Below are 12627 nucleotides of genomic sequence, written 5' to 3' on the forward strand. Positions count from 1 at the left end.
GCCACGACCATTATGCAAGTAGATCAAGTCTCTTCAACTCTGGTTCCAACTGCCCTTGCTTCTCCAAGTTTTTCAAATCCTGTTCATTACCCCAATACTTTCCCTTGAAAAACAACAGAGGCACCCACTTTTTGCCCACAATCCCAGTAAATGCATTCTCTAAAGCAGCAGCATCATCCTGGTTTGCAATGTTGTCCAACTCGATAATGTGTAGTTTGTCGTAGATGCCTAGTTTTTGAAATAGTCTGTAAACGTAGTGGCAATCGGGACACCACGATTTTGATAGCATCAAGTACGGATGCTCTGATATCAATGATTCGGCTTTGGTGATGAACGCATCTGATGATGTTGTTGTTGTTGGTTGTGTTGTCAATGGATGGGCCGACATTGTTAATTGCTTGTGTGTCTGTGTGTGTCTGCGTGTGTCTGTGTGTGTCTGCGTGTGTCTGTGTGTGTCTGCGTGTGTCTGTGTGTGTCTGCGTGTGTCTGTGTGTGTCTGCGTGTGTCTGTGTGTGTCTGCGTGTGTCTGTGTGTGTCTGTGTGTGTCTGCGTGTGTCTGTGTGTGTCTGTGTGTGTCTGTGTATATATTGTGGTGATGTATTGGTGAAGAATGCACGGTTAAGGTCAATAGAAAAAAAATCACTGTGGCTCGATTGCAAAATCCCTTCACAACTCAACCACGATCACAATACTATCACTTCATCACTCTTCAAACCTGTATCAACATGACTCCTAATTTCTCACCGATGACTTCCGGTGGCTATGCCATGTATGGCAAGCTCCAATGGCTTGGTCTTGACCTGCGGCAATACATTCAGGGGTACTCATGAGTTACCGATATATAGAAATATCTTCACAAAACTTCCTGATGTAATGGCTGTAGAGGCATGGAACCTTTGGTATGCTAGTGGAAACTTTATTATTGTAAGTCTGTTGCAAACATTTACATTGATGAAGTCATGATTTCAGGGGAACCAAGTTAGACACGCTGCATTATTTGGAACTAAAAACAGAGATGGTGGGGAGAAACACCTAGGTGACTCTGTGATCATTTGAAGATAGCAGTGACAGCAGCAATGAGCAAAAGGATCTTACAAGACTGCGGGATAGTCTTTGTCTCAGAATGAGCATCTTCAGTTATACAATATCGTATAAGTACCATACATTACAACTATCATATCTGTGACCTATACTTATTCCATTCAATCACTAGCATGTGCACAAAATTAGACCCTCTTCTCCGCGATAATTAACCAGGCAAGTATACATCACAGCTCGAATCCCGCACCAGAAAGTTCATTTCTCAATTCATTATATCGCTTTTGAGCTTCTTTGTCCTCCATTATGCGTCTTTCTCGCTCTGCCTTCCACTTTCGTCTCATTTCAGTTAATCTCAACTGCGAATTCGGTGGCTGAGACTCAACTTCAAAGGACATTGACCTCGCTCTTTGCAAGTCCTCTAATTCCCTTCTTAAAATTGCATTTTGCTCCTTGAGTTTTGTCACTTGTTTCTTCAATACTTCTGCGTGTTGTGTCTCATCTTCCGCTAGCAACAACCTCACATAGTTGTTAATCAAGATGTCAGTTGCACGAACAAAATATTCAAACATGGACTTGTGGTTGTCTCTCAAAGTTCGAGTACTGCTTTCATCAAGATCAACAACAAGGGCTTTCTTGATCCTCTCGTATCTCCTTATTGGGTTGAGTAACGACTCATCCTCGGCTACTTTATTGAATGACTGTATCAACTTTTGAAATTCGCCCAAGTCGAATTTAAGCAAATCCTTAAATTGAAACTCCATCACTGACAACCGTTTGAGCACCTCCTCCTTTCCGCTGGACTCGGTGTAGGTAACCAAGTCAGTCATCTTCTTCACTCTTGATCGTAGCTCTTCATTCTCCTTTCTTATGGTGGATACGATAAACGACATTTGAGCTTGCTCGGCTTCGTGTAACTGTTGCTGCTTCATGGCACGATTTAAATCTTCTCGAACTGCACTCTCTCTGTTTGTTTGTTCGCTGAGATATGTTGTTTCCAGGTTTGCACTGTGTTGCTCTTCTTTCTCCTCTTCCACTGGAGTGTGGCGAGATGCAGAAGATTCTCGAAGTGCGTTTAGTTCCTCCAATAGTGATGCATATGCGTTTTGGAGATCTTGGTGTTGTATCATTAGACTGTCATATTGAGTCTGCGACACTGTGTCCTTGCTGCTAGGCAATGCATTTTGAGGTCCCTCTTCTCCAGTATCATTCTCTAGTTGGTCAATTTTAGACTGTAGGTACATCAATTTGTCATTGTGTTCTTTATCTACAGATTCAAACAATTGTTTGGATTCCATATTGGACGCATTTGCAATTTTAAGCTGTCTTTGCAACTCTTGCACTTCTTGTTCTCTGTCATTTAGTTTATTCAACGTGGACTCATATCTTTCTGAAATATCTTTATTCTCCATTTTCAAATGTTCTACTTCGTGGATCAAATTCGTTGTGCTATCCAGTTCGTAATTCGTTCCTGGTGGAGTTAGTGGTGAGCTTATGTTCTGTGACACTTGATCCTTTTTATTGATCATTGCAATCATAGCATCTTGCGCAATGTGAACAAGATGTTCCACTTGCTCGTCAAGCGATGTGGCCAACTGTTGATCTAAACTGCTCCTCCAGTTTGATAGCCTCTCATCTTGGCGCAAATAATCGGCAAATTTCTTAATTAGACTTAAACACTGACGATGGACACTGTTCAAGTAGTCCAATTCTGCGCTTTGCTTGTTGGCACAGCTTTCAAAACTTTCAAGATTTATTTGCAATTCGTTTATGATTTCAAGACACTCTTTCTTGTCAGCTTCGAGTTCTTGGATTCGCTTTTCTTGCAACAGTGGAAGTTGCACTGGCTTGATATCCACATCAGCTATTATCAGCCGTATCTCGCTGGTGTCGAAACTCCCCTTGGCAATGAGATCTCGCAAAAAATCCGCCATCATTTTGACCTTGACTTGGTAATTGTATATCTCGTCATTGAGCTTCTTTATTTCGGACTTGGTGCTCATTTCTGATGCAGCTGAGTTTGGGTTGGGTAGACCATACTTTAAATCTGGCTTATTGTTGAAAATTGTTGATGAATTTTGCAACATGCTCAAATTACTAGGAGGTCGAAATTGTCTCCATGGTGACACATTGTTATTGCTCAACTTTATCGGAGTTTGGTGTAAATGACTGGCATCTTCAAGAGAATTATCAACAAAGGATTCATTCTTAACGGGTGAAGACTTGCCGAGTCCGGCATCACTGTGTGGTTTACTTAGCAGTTTCAGACTCGTGGGGTTAGACCCCTCAGAGGTGTCTTTGTTTTCGAATAGTCCGCCTTGAGAAAAGCTCCCTTTAGCTTTGCGGGTGGGTAGTGGATCCTCGATGAAGGGGCTAGACATATCGTGGGTTGGTGGTGAGTGCCCCACGGATTCAGTACTTGATACCAGTCGTAAATCAAGTTCGAGGTCAAGTTCACGCGAAACACGTCGGCTACTGCTGTTTGATTGCTTACCTTCTGGAATCATTGAGTTTACCACCATGTCATTTTGGTTCATGGTTGTCCTTTTCTTTATAGAGGATTGCGAGGGAACGTGCGAGCCGCTATTGGTTTACTGCTAAAAATCGCGTTTAAATCGCATGGGTTTCAGATTTGTTTACATTTTTTATTTTTTTTTTTTCTTTTTTTACTTCGTTTTGTTCTCACTTAGGTTGATCTATAGTTTTACTTTCTTATATTGGCCAAAGTATGACGATAGTACTGTAGTGTAGCTTAATGTGGGAACCTCAACTGAGATCGTCTAAATGATCTGCTATTTGTAACATTCCTTATGTTTTGATATGTATCAATAATCCCAAAAGTAGATGTATTAAAAATGATTTACGTGGGGTGGTTCGTGGGTGTAAATCATGATTTTTGTATACTTATATATTTACATATATAAGAAAACTATAAATTCAAAGGGGTGTGAATTGTTGCATGTATTTTCATAGCAACAGACTGTGGAAACATGTTCACCACTCTACTGAACAAAGTGCCTCTAGATCCGCACCTGAGACTTCGAAATCCTTGTCCCGCTTCTCCGTCCACGTACCTGGATATACTTGCCTCTTCTCGCAACCTTTATTCTTGCCACAATCACCGCCTCCCCGACCCCCGCCACGCCCACCCTTCTTACCATCCGCTCCGACATATCCGCCTATTACACCACCCGGGATACTCAGGTCTTTCTCGACTTCCCCGGTGAACTTCCATCCTCCGGCACTCTGGTCCGTCGTAGAGTAAATTACCAACCTACCCTTCAACGTTTCCTGGTTAATCTTGTCCATCTGATCCTGTGACAAGTTAACCTGGTTACCATCTGCGTCCATCAACGGGTTGCTTCCGCTAATAGGCTGAGCGCATGCACTCTGCGCATCTGCTATTACGTCTGGCGAGCCTGTATCACCTCCTCTGCCTAGGTTGCAACAATCATAACTGTCATTACCGTCATATTTGATTCTGAACAGGGAGGTTCCACAGACCGTTACAGAGAATGCTGTGAACATGGTTAAATGTGATATTTTCATGTTGAAAAAGGCAAACTGATGTCTAGTAGATATTATGATAACAAGTAGTTAATTCTTCATAGATACACATATACTTGAAGGTAATTACGACAGCTATTTATACCATTCCTTCGTGAGTGCGTTAGCACTCATACCACACTATCTTCAGCATTGTCACAACACTCTGATGTCATAGTACATAGATATTCTATTGTGTTTTGGTGATATAACCATCGCAAACAATGACTCCTTGTAATGGATCATGCACTTCTCCAAATCAGCTGATTTCTGTACGGTTTCCCAGGTAATAGCCTGATTCATCCGCAGATTTGGTCATGCTCTCTGCAATCTTGTCTTTAGTTCATTCATTACAAATGGGCCTCGGAATCTTTAATGATTTCTTGTATGGTTATATAGTTTTTCAAGTTATTTCTACATACTTCGCTATGACTACTACCTTAGTCTCTGATGAGAAGAGAAGCCGCCAACGAGTCTCACCTGGAAGTGGAGGACTGGATTACAATATATAAGATTTGGCTTGCATATCACAAGCCGGGTGTAATGTATGTATTAGTTGTTTAGTTATGTAGTTAGATTGTTTGTTTGATAATTGCACTACTGTTAGTGCTAGTTTCCAGTAATCTTCCCTTAATCTTCCAACAGAGTTCCACAGTGAAAATTTTTCCTTGTCGTCTATTTGAGGTCGTCGGTTGGTGGCATAGCTTTTTGCCGATTGCACCACCAAAATCTCATCAGTTTCTTATTACACTTCGCCAATAAATAGTGTCTTGCACAATAAATAATAAAATCTCGGATATAAATATAATCGCCGAGAATATGAACCAACTGCAACCTACAGAGGTTACGCAATCTTAATCTTCCATTTGTATTTCCGTGATTTTCATTACATTCGGTTCGTCTTACATTCATGTGCTCGTGGCCTTAAATAATTATTCATAACCACGATTTCAAGAGATTTATTCACTTTAGTTCTTCGTGACCACTTTCATATACTTTTGTATATGGTACAACACCTTCTTGGTATCTGCTAACCCTTCCAAGTCATCATAGGTATATTTCATTAGACGACTTGAACTTATCCGACCTGAGATTCGCTATATTAGACGAAAGAACACATTCACAACTGATGGGCATTGACATAGATAGCTCGTCTACACATATGTAAGCTAGACCACCAGCAGAGAGGAGAAAACAAAAAAGACCCAAGAAAGAGTAACAAAATGTAATGTATTTTTCTAGATACTTCCTTGAAGACCAACAAAGCACTCATTTCGGTTCGGAAATGGTAACTACCCCACCATGATTATCCCTCTGTCATACTGTGCAATGTCATGCTACTAAACATGCGCTACACAGATTTGACTGTGATAAGGAGAAGCATATCAAAGGGAGCGTTGATCGCATGCAATTTCACCCTTTGAATCACAGCATTTTTGTATGCGGCGCATATCAAAACTTGTATTCCTTTTGTGGCAAATGTAACAAAATCAGACCCCTTCACCACACTTTACCACTTCTTTGATATGAAACTCACACAAACTTACACAGAAGACGTTAATAAGGGGCATATCAAAAGCCGATATCACATACTTTCCCCCCGCAAACAGTCTAAAATTGGAAAGCCTATCTAATCCACGCAGAAAAAAAGTGCCGCTTTTTTCACCATTTTGAGGTGTTTTTTTTGCCTCTTCATTATCATCATGTCAGTTTCGCCATCACTCACCAATTACACCATTGAGGAAATATATACCGTAGCACTAGACGCACTAGCTGGTCAAAAACCCACTTTCATGGTTGGGGAGTGTTCTGGAGTGAGCAGACATCCCATTGTGGCACCTAGAAGGAGGTGACAATCCAGCTTTTTCACGCATAATTGCTTGAGTGGGAGTCCCGAGCAGGTCAGGGTTTTCTTTTCACGCGACTTTGAGGAGAGATTGGGAGAAGGGTCTGAGGTTTGGCAGGGGCTGAGTACTCGTTTTGAATCGAGTCAGATGGCATGCCAATCTTATGCAGAGAGCCAGTGAGTTTAACTTGTGAGTGCAGCAAAGTCCTAGGTAATGATTGTGTTAATTGAGGCTGGTGCTTTTGGTTGCAAGTGGTTGAAGTGGAGACAAGTGGATACAAGTGGAAAGATTATGGATTGAGCAAGGCTGATCATTTGTGATATATTTTAAAGGGTCCCCCAACCTCGTCTAAATGTCCACAAAGTGGATTATTATATGACTGCAGTTCATCAGTACTGGAACATTTTACAGGAATGCTCTCAGATTGGAGATTGTGGATCATTGTCCTTCTATATGACTTCAACCGTAACTTGACAATGGACATACTAGCGAGTGAGTTTGATATGCAAGCACCAGACTAATGCACGCTCGACCTGTAAAAAGATGTTAAACATCTTTAAACAGTTAGAATTGTAGATTGATCTCTGTATTGATATTCTCTTTATTGCTTACTCTCATATTTATCCTACTTTCCGAGCTGAACATCACTTTTTTAGTGACATGCTCAGTCTACTTCTCTACACTGGATATCCACTCAATATGTAGTAATTGCGCTACTGCCAGACACTGTTTGGCAACTCCATTGTATGTCGTCGTATTTATTTCTTAGATTGTGTGAGTCTTTATCCAATTTCAAATCTGTGGCATACTTACCCTTGTATCTGACAGCCAAGTGGCTACAAATGGCTCACCCATAACAGTTTGTGGTTAGTTGATAGAAAATATATTGACTTGGAGATAACTTTTGATGTTAGAGAGCTTGATTGGGCCAGTTTGAGCAGGTGAGATGAACAATGATACCCTATTCTAACCGCTTTTTTCAACATTCTCCACCAATGTGTGCATTTGTATCTTCAACCTGAGCATCCCATATTTTGCAGTTTGACAACTCCTCTGGCTGTTTTGGGGGCACATTTCTCCAGGTTCCGGGCCATTCCGCCTCCGCATAGGTTGCTCAAAGCCTTTTTGATTCCTTCTCATCCTCTATTCAAGATCAAGCCTATGCAATTGCATGTACCTTACTTTTTCAGTTGATAGTTAATGCCCCAGCAATCAAGTGAGCATTAAATTGTCGATCTCAAACAAATTGGTCCATCTTTGATTCGAAAGTAGTAGCACTGCAAAGCACATTCCATATAGGCAATGTATAGCCCCACATAATCAATGATTCTCCCCACCTTTTATTACTTTGTAAAGGACCAGAATTCAAATTAGATTGATTGCTTCCCAATCAAAGGAAAGCCAACATTATCGAGAAACAGGTTACTGAAACAAGCTCTAACTAAACCGCAGATGAGCAATGTGATGTTCGCACAGGTTTCTCTGCTCTATGAATACTTGTTAAATGCTATCACTCAATTATACACCACTCCTGAAAAGCCTGTTTACCACACAGCGCTACCCTATAAATACCCGTCTCATGTTTATTTTGTTGAACATAAGATGACTACCAGTGTGCATGACGATACTTTAGGGGTATGTTACTGTTTAACCGTATGTTAAGTGGATATGGTAGATAAATCCTCCAAGAAAGGCTTGAGAGGTAGCTTCTAGTGAGAGAATTTGAAAAGATTTCACGGATAGTCACGTAGGGGTACTGAGGGTAAATGGGTAAATTATCCTGCACAGGTCTTTTGACTTTGTTTATTGATCATCCCTTCTTCCCCCATCTTCATCCCCGTGTTTCGGACAAACGTCAGAAAAACACCTCCCCAGTAATCTCTTGTTCATTTTTAGTGTTTGAGGCACGTGAGAAATTTGACAGAAAAGGTATAAAAAAAATAAAAAACAGAGGGGAATCGGCCGATCGGACGAGCCTGAAGCGAAGACAGAAAAGAAAGAATGGCCAACAAAATCCGTAATTCTGAGATGTTTTCACGTGACTCGTCGTCACAGTAGCAACTCGGAATTGTATCGTTGAAAGGAAAAAGACAAATACCGATACCATCTCTAGGTGGTGTGTCAGTCTACAAGTATCAAAGGTCTTACCCACATCACTCCATCAAAAACGTGGAAATGTTGTTGGTTGCGTGATTTGGGGGGGATCAATCGCATGCAAGCGGATATTGAAGCAAATCTAATGGTGACACAAAATACTCAGTATAAGTAATCAATCATAAAAACCGCTTTTTGTCGGATAAAGGGAGAGCTGTATAGTAGTAAAGTAGGTTAAAACGGTTTCTCTCTCTCTCTCTTTGCAAGTACTATATTGCATTATATGTGTTGGGGGTAAATGGATATCACACAGTTGTAATTCTGTAAGTTTTATAGTTTTACTGGAAAATAACGGAAGATAGAGAGAGAATTATTAAGAAAAAAAAGAAGAGGAAGAAGAAGAGGAAGAAGAAGAATTCACCATACAAAACAGAGACAGACAAACAAAGAGACAGAGAGACAGAGAGACAGAGAGACAGAGACAGAAAAAAAAAAAAAAATGATTGCTCTTAAAAATATATTTATATACAACAAACTAATCACTAATTTAAATTCAACATCTTTATTTCCTTCATTTCTTTTCCCCCTTTTTTTTTTTACTTCAATTGCACTGGGAATACACATACTTATCAAGTTAGTCTAACCCAATTGCTTTATCAATTACCTATTTCAATTGTAGTATTTGAAGGCAGCATCTGATTATTTACTGTCATTGCCATTGGTTATCATCACAATTGACACATACCCCCCCCCTCATCCCTTGTATATCTGAAGAAGTGAAGGGAATCAGTTAACAACCATTGTATTCAACCTACCTATACAATGACTGCGTTTGGAAATCATTTTACAATTGTTGTGTTTGGAGCAAGTGGAGACTTGGCTGCTAAAAAGACATTCCCCGCTTTATTTGGTTTGTTTAGAGAAAAGCAAATGAGTCATGATGTCCAAATCATTGGGTACGCTAGATCAGACTTACTGGAGGACAAATTCCATGAAAAGATTTCTCAGCACTTTAAAGGTGGCGATGAACAAACTAAAAAGGACTTTTTGAAGCTCACTTCTTATGTCAGGGGTCAATACGACACCGATGAAGGGTACCAAAAGTTGGAAAAAAGATGCCAGGAGTATGAAAAACAACATGGTGTTGACAAGCCACAAAGATTGTTTTATTTGGCATTACCTCCCTCTCAATTCACCGAGGTTTGTGAACAAATTAAAAAGAATGACTATGTCAAAGATGGAATTATCAGAGTTGTTATTGAGAAACCCTTTGGCCATGATTTAGAATCTGCAAGAGAGCTTCAGAAATCAATTGCCCCATTATTCACTGAAGATGAAATCTATAGGATCGACCACTACTTGGGTAAAGAAATGGTTAAAAACTTGTTGGTTTTGAGGTTTGGTAATGAGATTTTCAGTGGAGTATGGAATAAGAATTTCATTTCATCCATACAGATCAGTTTCAAGGAACCATTTGGAACTGAGGGAAGAGGTGGTTACTTTGATAACATTGGTATAATTAGAGATGTTATGCAAAACCATTTGTTACAAGTTTTGACCTTGTTGACCATGGAAAGACCAGTTTCTTTTGATCCTGAAGCGGTTAGAGATGAAAAAGTTAAGGTATTGAAGGCTTTTGATGCTATAAACACTAAAGATATTATTCTTGGGCAATATGGCAAGTCTGAGGACGGCAAAAAACCTGCTTACGTTGATGACGAAACTGTGTCTAAAGATTCTAAATGTGTCACTTATTGTGCTTTCCCGGTCAATATTCACAACGAAAGATGGGATGGTGTGCCAATAGTGTTGAGAGCTGGTAAGGCTTTGGATGAAGGAAAAGTCGAAGTTAGAATTCAATTCAAGCCTGTTGCCAAAGGTATGTTCAAGGATATTCTGAGGAACGAGTTGGTTATCAGAATCCAGCCAGAAGAAGCAATTTATTTGAAGATCAACTCCAAAATCCCTGGGGTCTCTACACAAACATCCTTGACTGATTTGGATTTGACTTATTCCAAACGTTATTCGAAAGATTTCTGGATTCCAGAAGCGTACGAATCTTTGCTTAGAGACGTTTTCCAAGGAAACCACGCCAATTTCGTTAGGGACGACGAATTGGATGTCTCATGGAAATTATTCACGCCACTATTGGAAGCTATTGAAAATGACAAGAATTTGAAGTTGGACATATATCCATATGGATCCAAAGGTCCAAAAGGCTTGAGACAATTCTTATCAAATCACGGTTACGTATTCGACACCCCTGGTACTTATCAATGGCCATTGACTGAACCTGATGTAAAGGGTAAAATTTAAGCTTTTATAGATTGTTTGTTTGTATTCTTTATCAGTTTATACAAAGATTGGAGGTTAAATTAGAAATCCCTTTCTCCGAAAAGTGGGGGTGCGAGGGCGGGGGAAGAGGGGGAAAGCGGTGTAAGAGATCCTCTTTGAGTAGTGAGCATATGTTTTCTTGTGCTGTTAATCATCTCAATGGATCTTTGGTCGCTTCTATTGACGAATTCATAAACAAAAAGATGCAAGTTGGGTGCAAGCTCCATTATGATCAATCACATTTATAGAGTAATTGGGCTAATTAGACAATGAAGTGCAATAGATATCCCTTAGTGGTCAATATTGAGGAGGGTTCTGTTCGGTGACTTTGGCTTGTCCAGCACCCTTAGTGTACTCTGCGTATAATAAGTAAATGGTTTTCTGACGAGTATCAAGTAACTACGTCCACTACCTGTTAGTAAATGAGATCTATTTGGCCTGTGTCTGTGGTGTCTGTGGTGTCTGTAGTGCGGGTGGTGGTACCTCATTATAAAAGTTGACTATTTTGTGAAAACACGTCTCGCTAACATTGACCTCTCATCAACACATTCCCCATTTCCACCAAACTTCAAAAATTGGCGAATGAGAAAAAAGATCCATGTGCTCCATTGATCCTATCATATATCATTAGCACGCGATGGTCTTTAGCCATTTTAATTTACTAGACAACTTGTCGGAAGATCTCTGGGGTCAATGCTGAAATATATGAAATTACTCAATTCTTCAAACGGAATTCTCAACCCTTTCTACAACGAAACCATAACATTAAGCCGGCTTTGAAGAGTTACATTCGAAATGCGGGGAGTTTCCTGTACTCGTGGGACCTGGATGCTACATATTTGTTTGACGACCAACCTCAGCCGGACAAGTTGGGTGGATTAAAACTTCAGTCCAAAAGTCAATTTCAAACACTATACGACTATTGCATTCGAGAAAAAGTGCCAGTTATTGCACATTTGTCTTATAAGAAGCACTCTACTGAGTATTTGTATGAGTTCAAAGACTTGATTGAGGAGTTACAACCAAGCTCGACAGTGAAATTGAGTGTCGAAATCTTATTCCTGAAGTACAAGAACAATTACGCNATAAGAAGCACTCTACTGAGTATTTGTATGAGTTCAAAGACTTGATTGAGGAGTTGCAACCAAGCTCGACAGTGAAATTGAGTGTCGAAATCTTATTCCTAAAGTACAAGAACAATTACTCCAAGAAAACTAAACGGAAGAAATGGGGGAGGTGTCGATTGTGTGCTTCTGGCGAATGAGTTACCAGATGAATAGTTCAAGGAGCAGCTGTCACATATTGTGCAAGCGTAGGCACCACAAAATGTCGAAAGCGAAGGGGAAAACACAGGATATTAGGGTACGATGGTGATTGGAAAATAAAGGCGTTACATGTTGAGTCACCAAGTTGGGCGTTCCCCCCACAACGATAGCCCAATGGCTTTGCAAAGTAACGTATACCTTCAGTGTCAATTCCATCATAGCGCTCCATTCTGTCCCAGGTAGTTCCAATTATATAGCCAGTTGGGAAAATGGCATCTCGTTTGAATATGTGAGATTTATAGTTTTATATATCTATTCACTACTTAGCCAGCTTACAGTCTCTACTGTCACTGAGCTAGAACAACAGGACAGCACTATCGGATAACTACAAAACTCAATGTTGAATAGAAGACTGCCACTAAAGATCTAAACTATACATGATTATCGACCAAACAAACTAAGAGGAAATATTAGAAAATCGTTCCTTTCATCCAATTGACAAA

General features: G+C 40.1%; 5 protein-coding genes across 5 annotated transcripts; 2 read left to right on the forward strand and 3 right to left on the reverse strand. All coding sequences in view use genetic code 12, as the record gives it.

Moving 5' to 3' along the window:
• Nucleotides 1–10: 10 nt before the first annotated feature.
• KGF57_002207 (uncharacterized protein) lies at nucleotides 11–388 on the reverse strand (the record flags this gene model as incomplete). The annotated part of the gene is made up of 1 exon (XM_051751496.1): nucleotides 11–388. One exon carries the CDS (start codon nucleotides 386–388, stop codon nucleotides 11–13), a length of 378 nt encoding a protein of 125 aa, XP_051609294.1.
• An 880-nt stretch (nucleotides 389–1268) lies between these two features.
• Nucleotides 1269–3575, reverse strand: KGF57_002208 (uncharacterized protein; the record flags this gene model as incomplete). The annotated part of the gene is made up of 1 exon (XM_051751498.1): nucleotides 1269–3575. The coding sequence occupies one exon, from the start codon at nucleotides 3573–3575 to the stop codon at nucleotides 1269–1271; it is 2307 nt and encodes a 768-aa protein (XP_051609295.1).
• A 457-nt stretch (nucleotides 3576–4032) lies between these two features.
• On the reverse strand, nucleotides 4033–4566 carry KGF57_002209 (uncharacterized protein; the record flags this gene model as incomplete). Its single annotated transcript, XM_051751499.1, has 1 exon — nucleotides 4033–4566. One exon carries the CDS (start codon nucleotides 4564–4566, stop codon nucleotides 4033–4035), a length of 534 nt encoding a protein of 177 aa, XP_051609296.1.
• A 4781-nt stretch (nucleotides 4567–9347) lies between these two features.
• Nucleotides 9348–10841, forward strand: ZWF1 (glucose-6-phosphate dehydrogenase; the record flags this gene model as incomplete). Its single annotated transcript, XM_051751500.1, has 1 exon — nucleotides 9348–10841. The coding sequence occupies one exon, from the start codon at nucleotides 9348–9350 to the stop codon at nucleotides 10839–10841; it is 1494 nt and encodes a 497-aa protein (XP_051609297.1).
• A 655-nt stretch (nucleotides 10842–11496) lies between these two features.
• KGF57_002211 (uncharacterized protein) lies at nucleotides 11497–11989 on the forward strand (the record flags this gene model as incomplete). Its single annotated transcript, XM_051751501.1, has 2 exons — nucleotides 11497–11499; nucleotides 11540–11989. The coding sequence occupies 2 exons, from the start codon at nucleotides 11497–11499 to the stop codon at nucleotides 11987–11989; spliced, it is 453 nt and encodes a 150-aa protein (XP_051609298.1).
• Nucleotides 11990–12627: the final 638 nt, after the last annotated feature.

Source organism: Candida theae (genome assembly GCF_024610275.1).
Source record: "Candida theae strain CBS 12239 chromosome Unknown scaffold78, whole genome shotgun sequence".
Taxonomy (NCBI): Eukaryota; Fungi; Ascomycota; class Pichiomycetes; order Serinales; family Debaryomycetaceae; genus Lodderomyces; species Lodderomyces theae.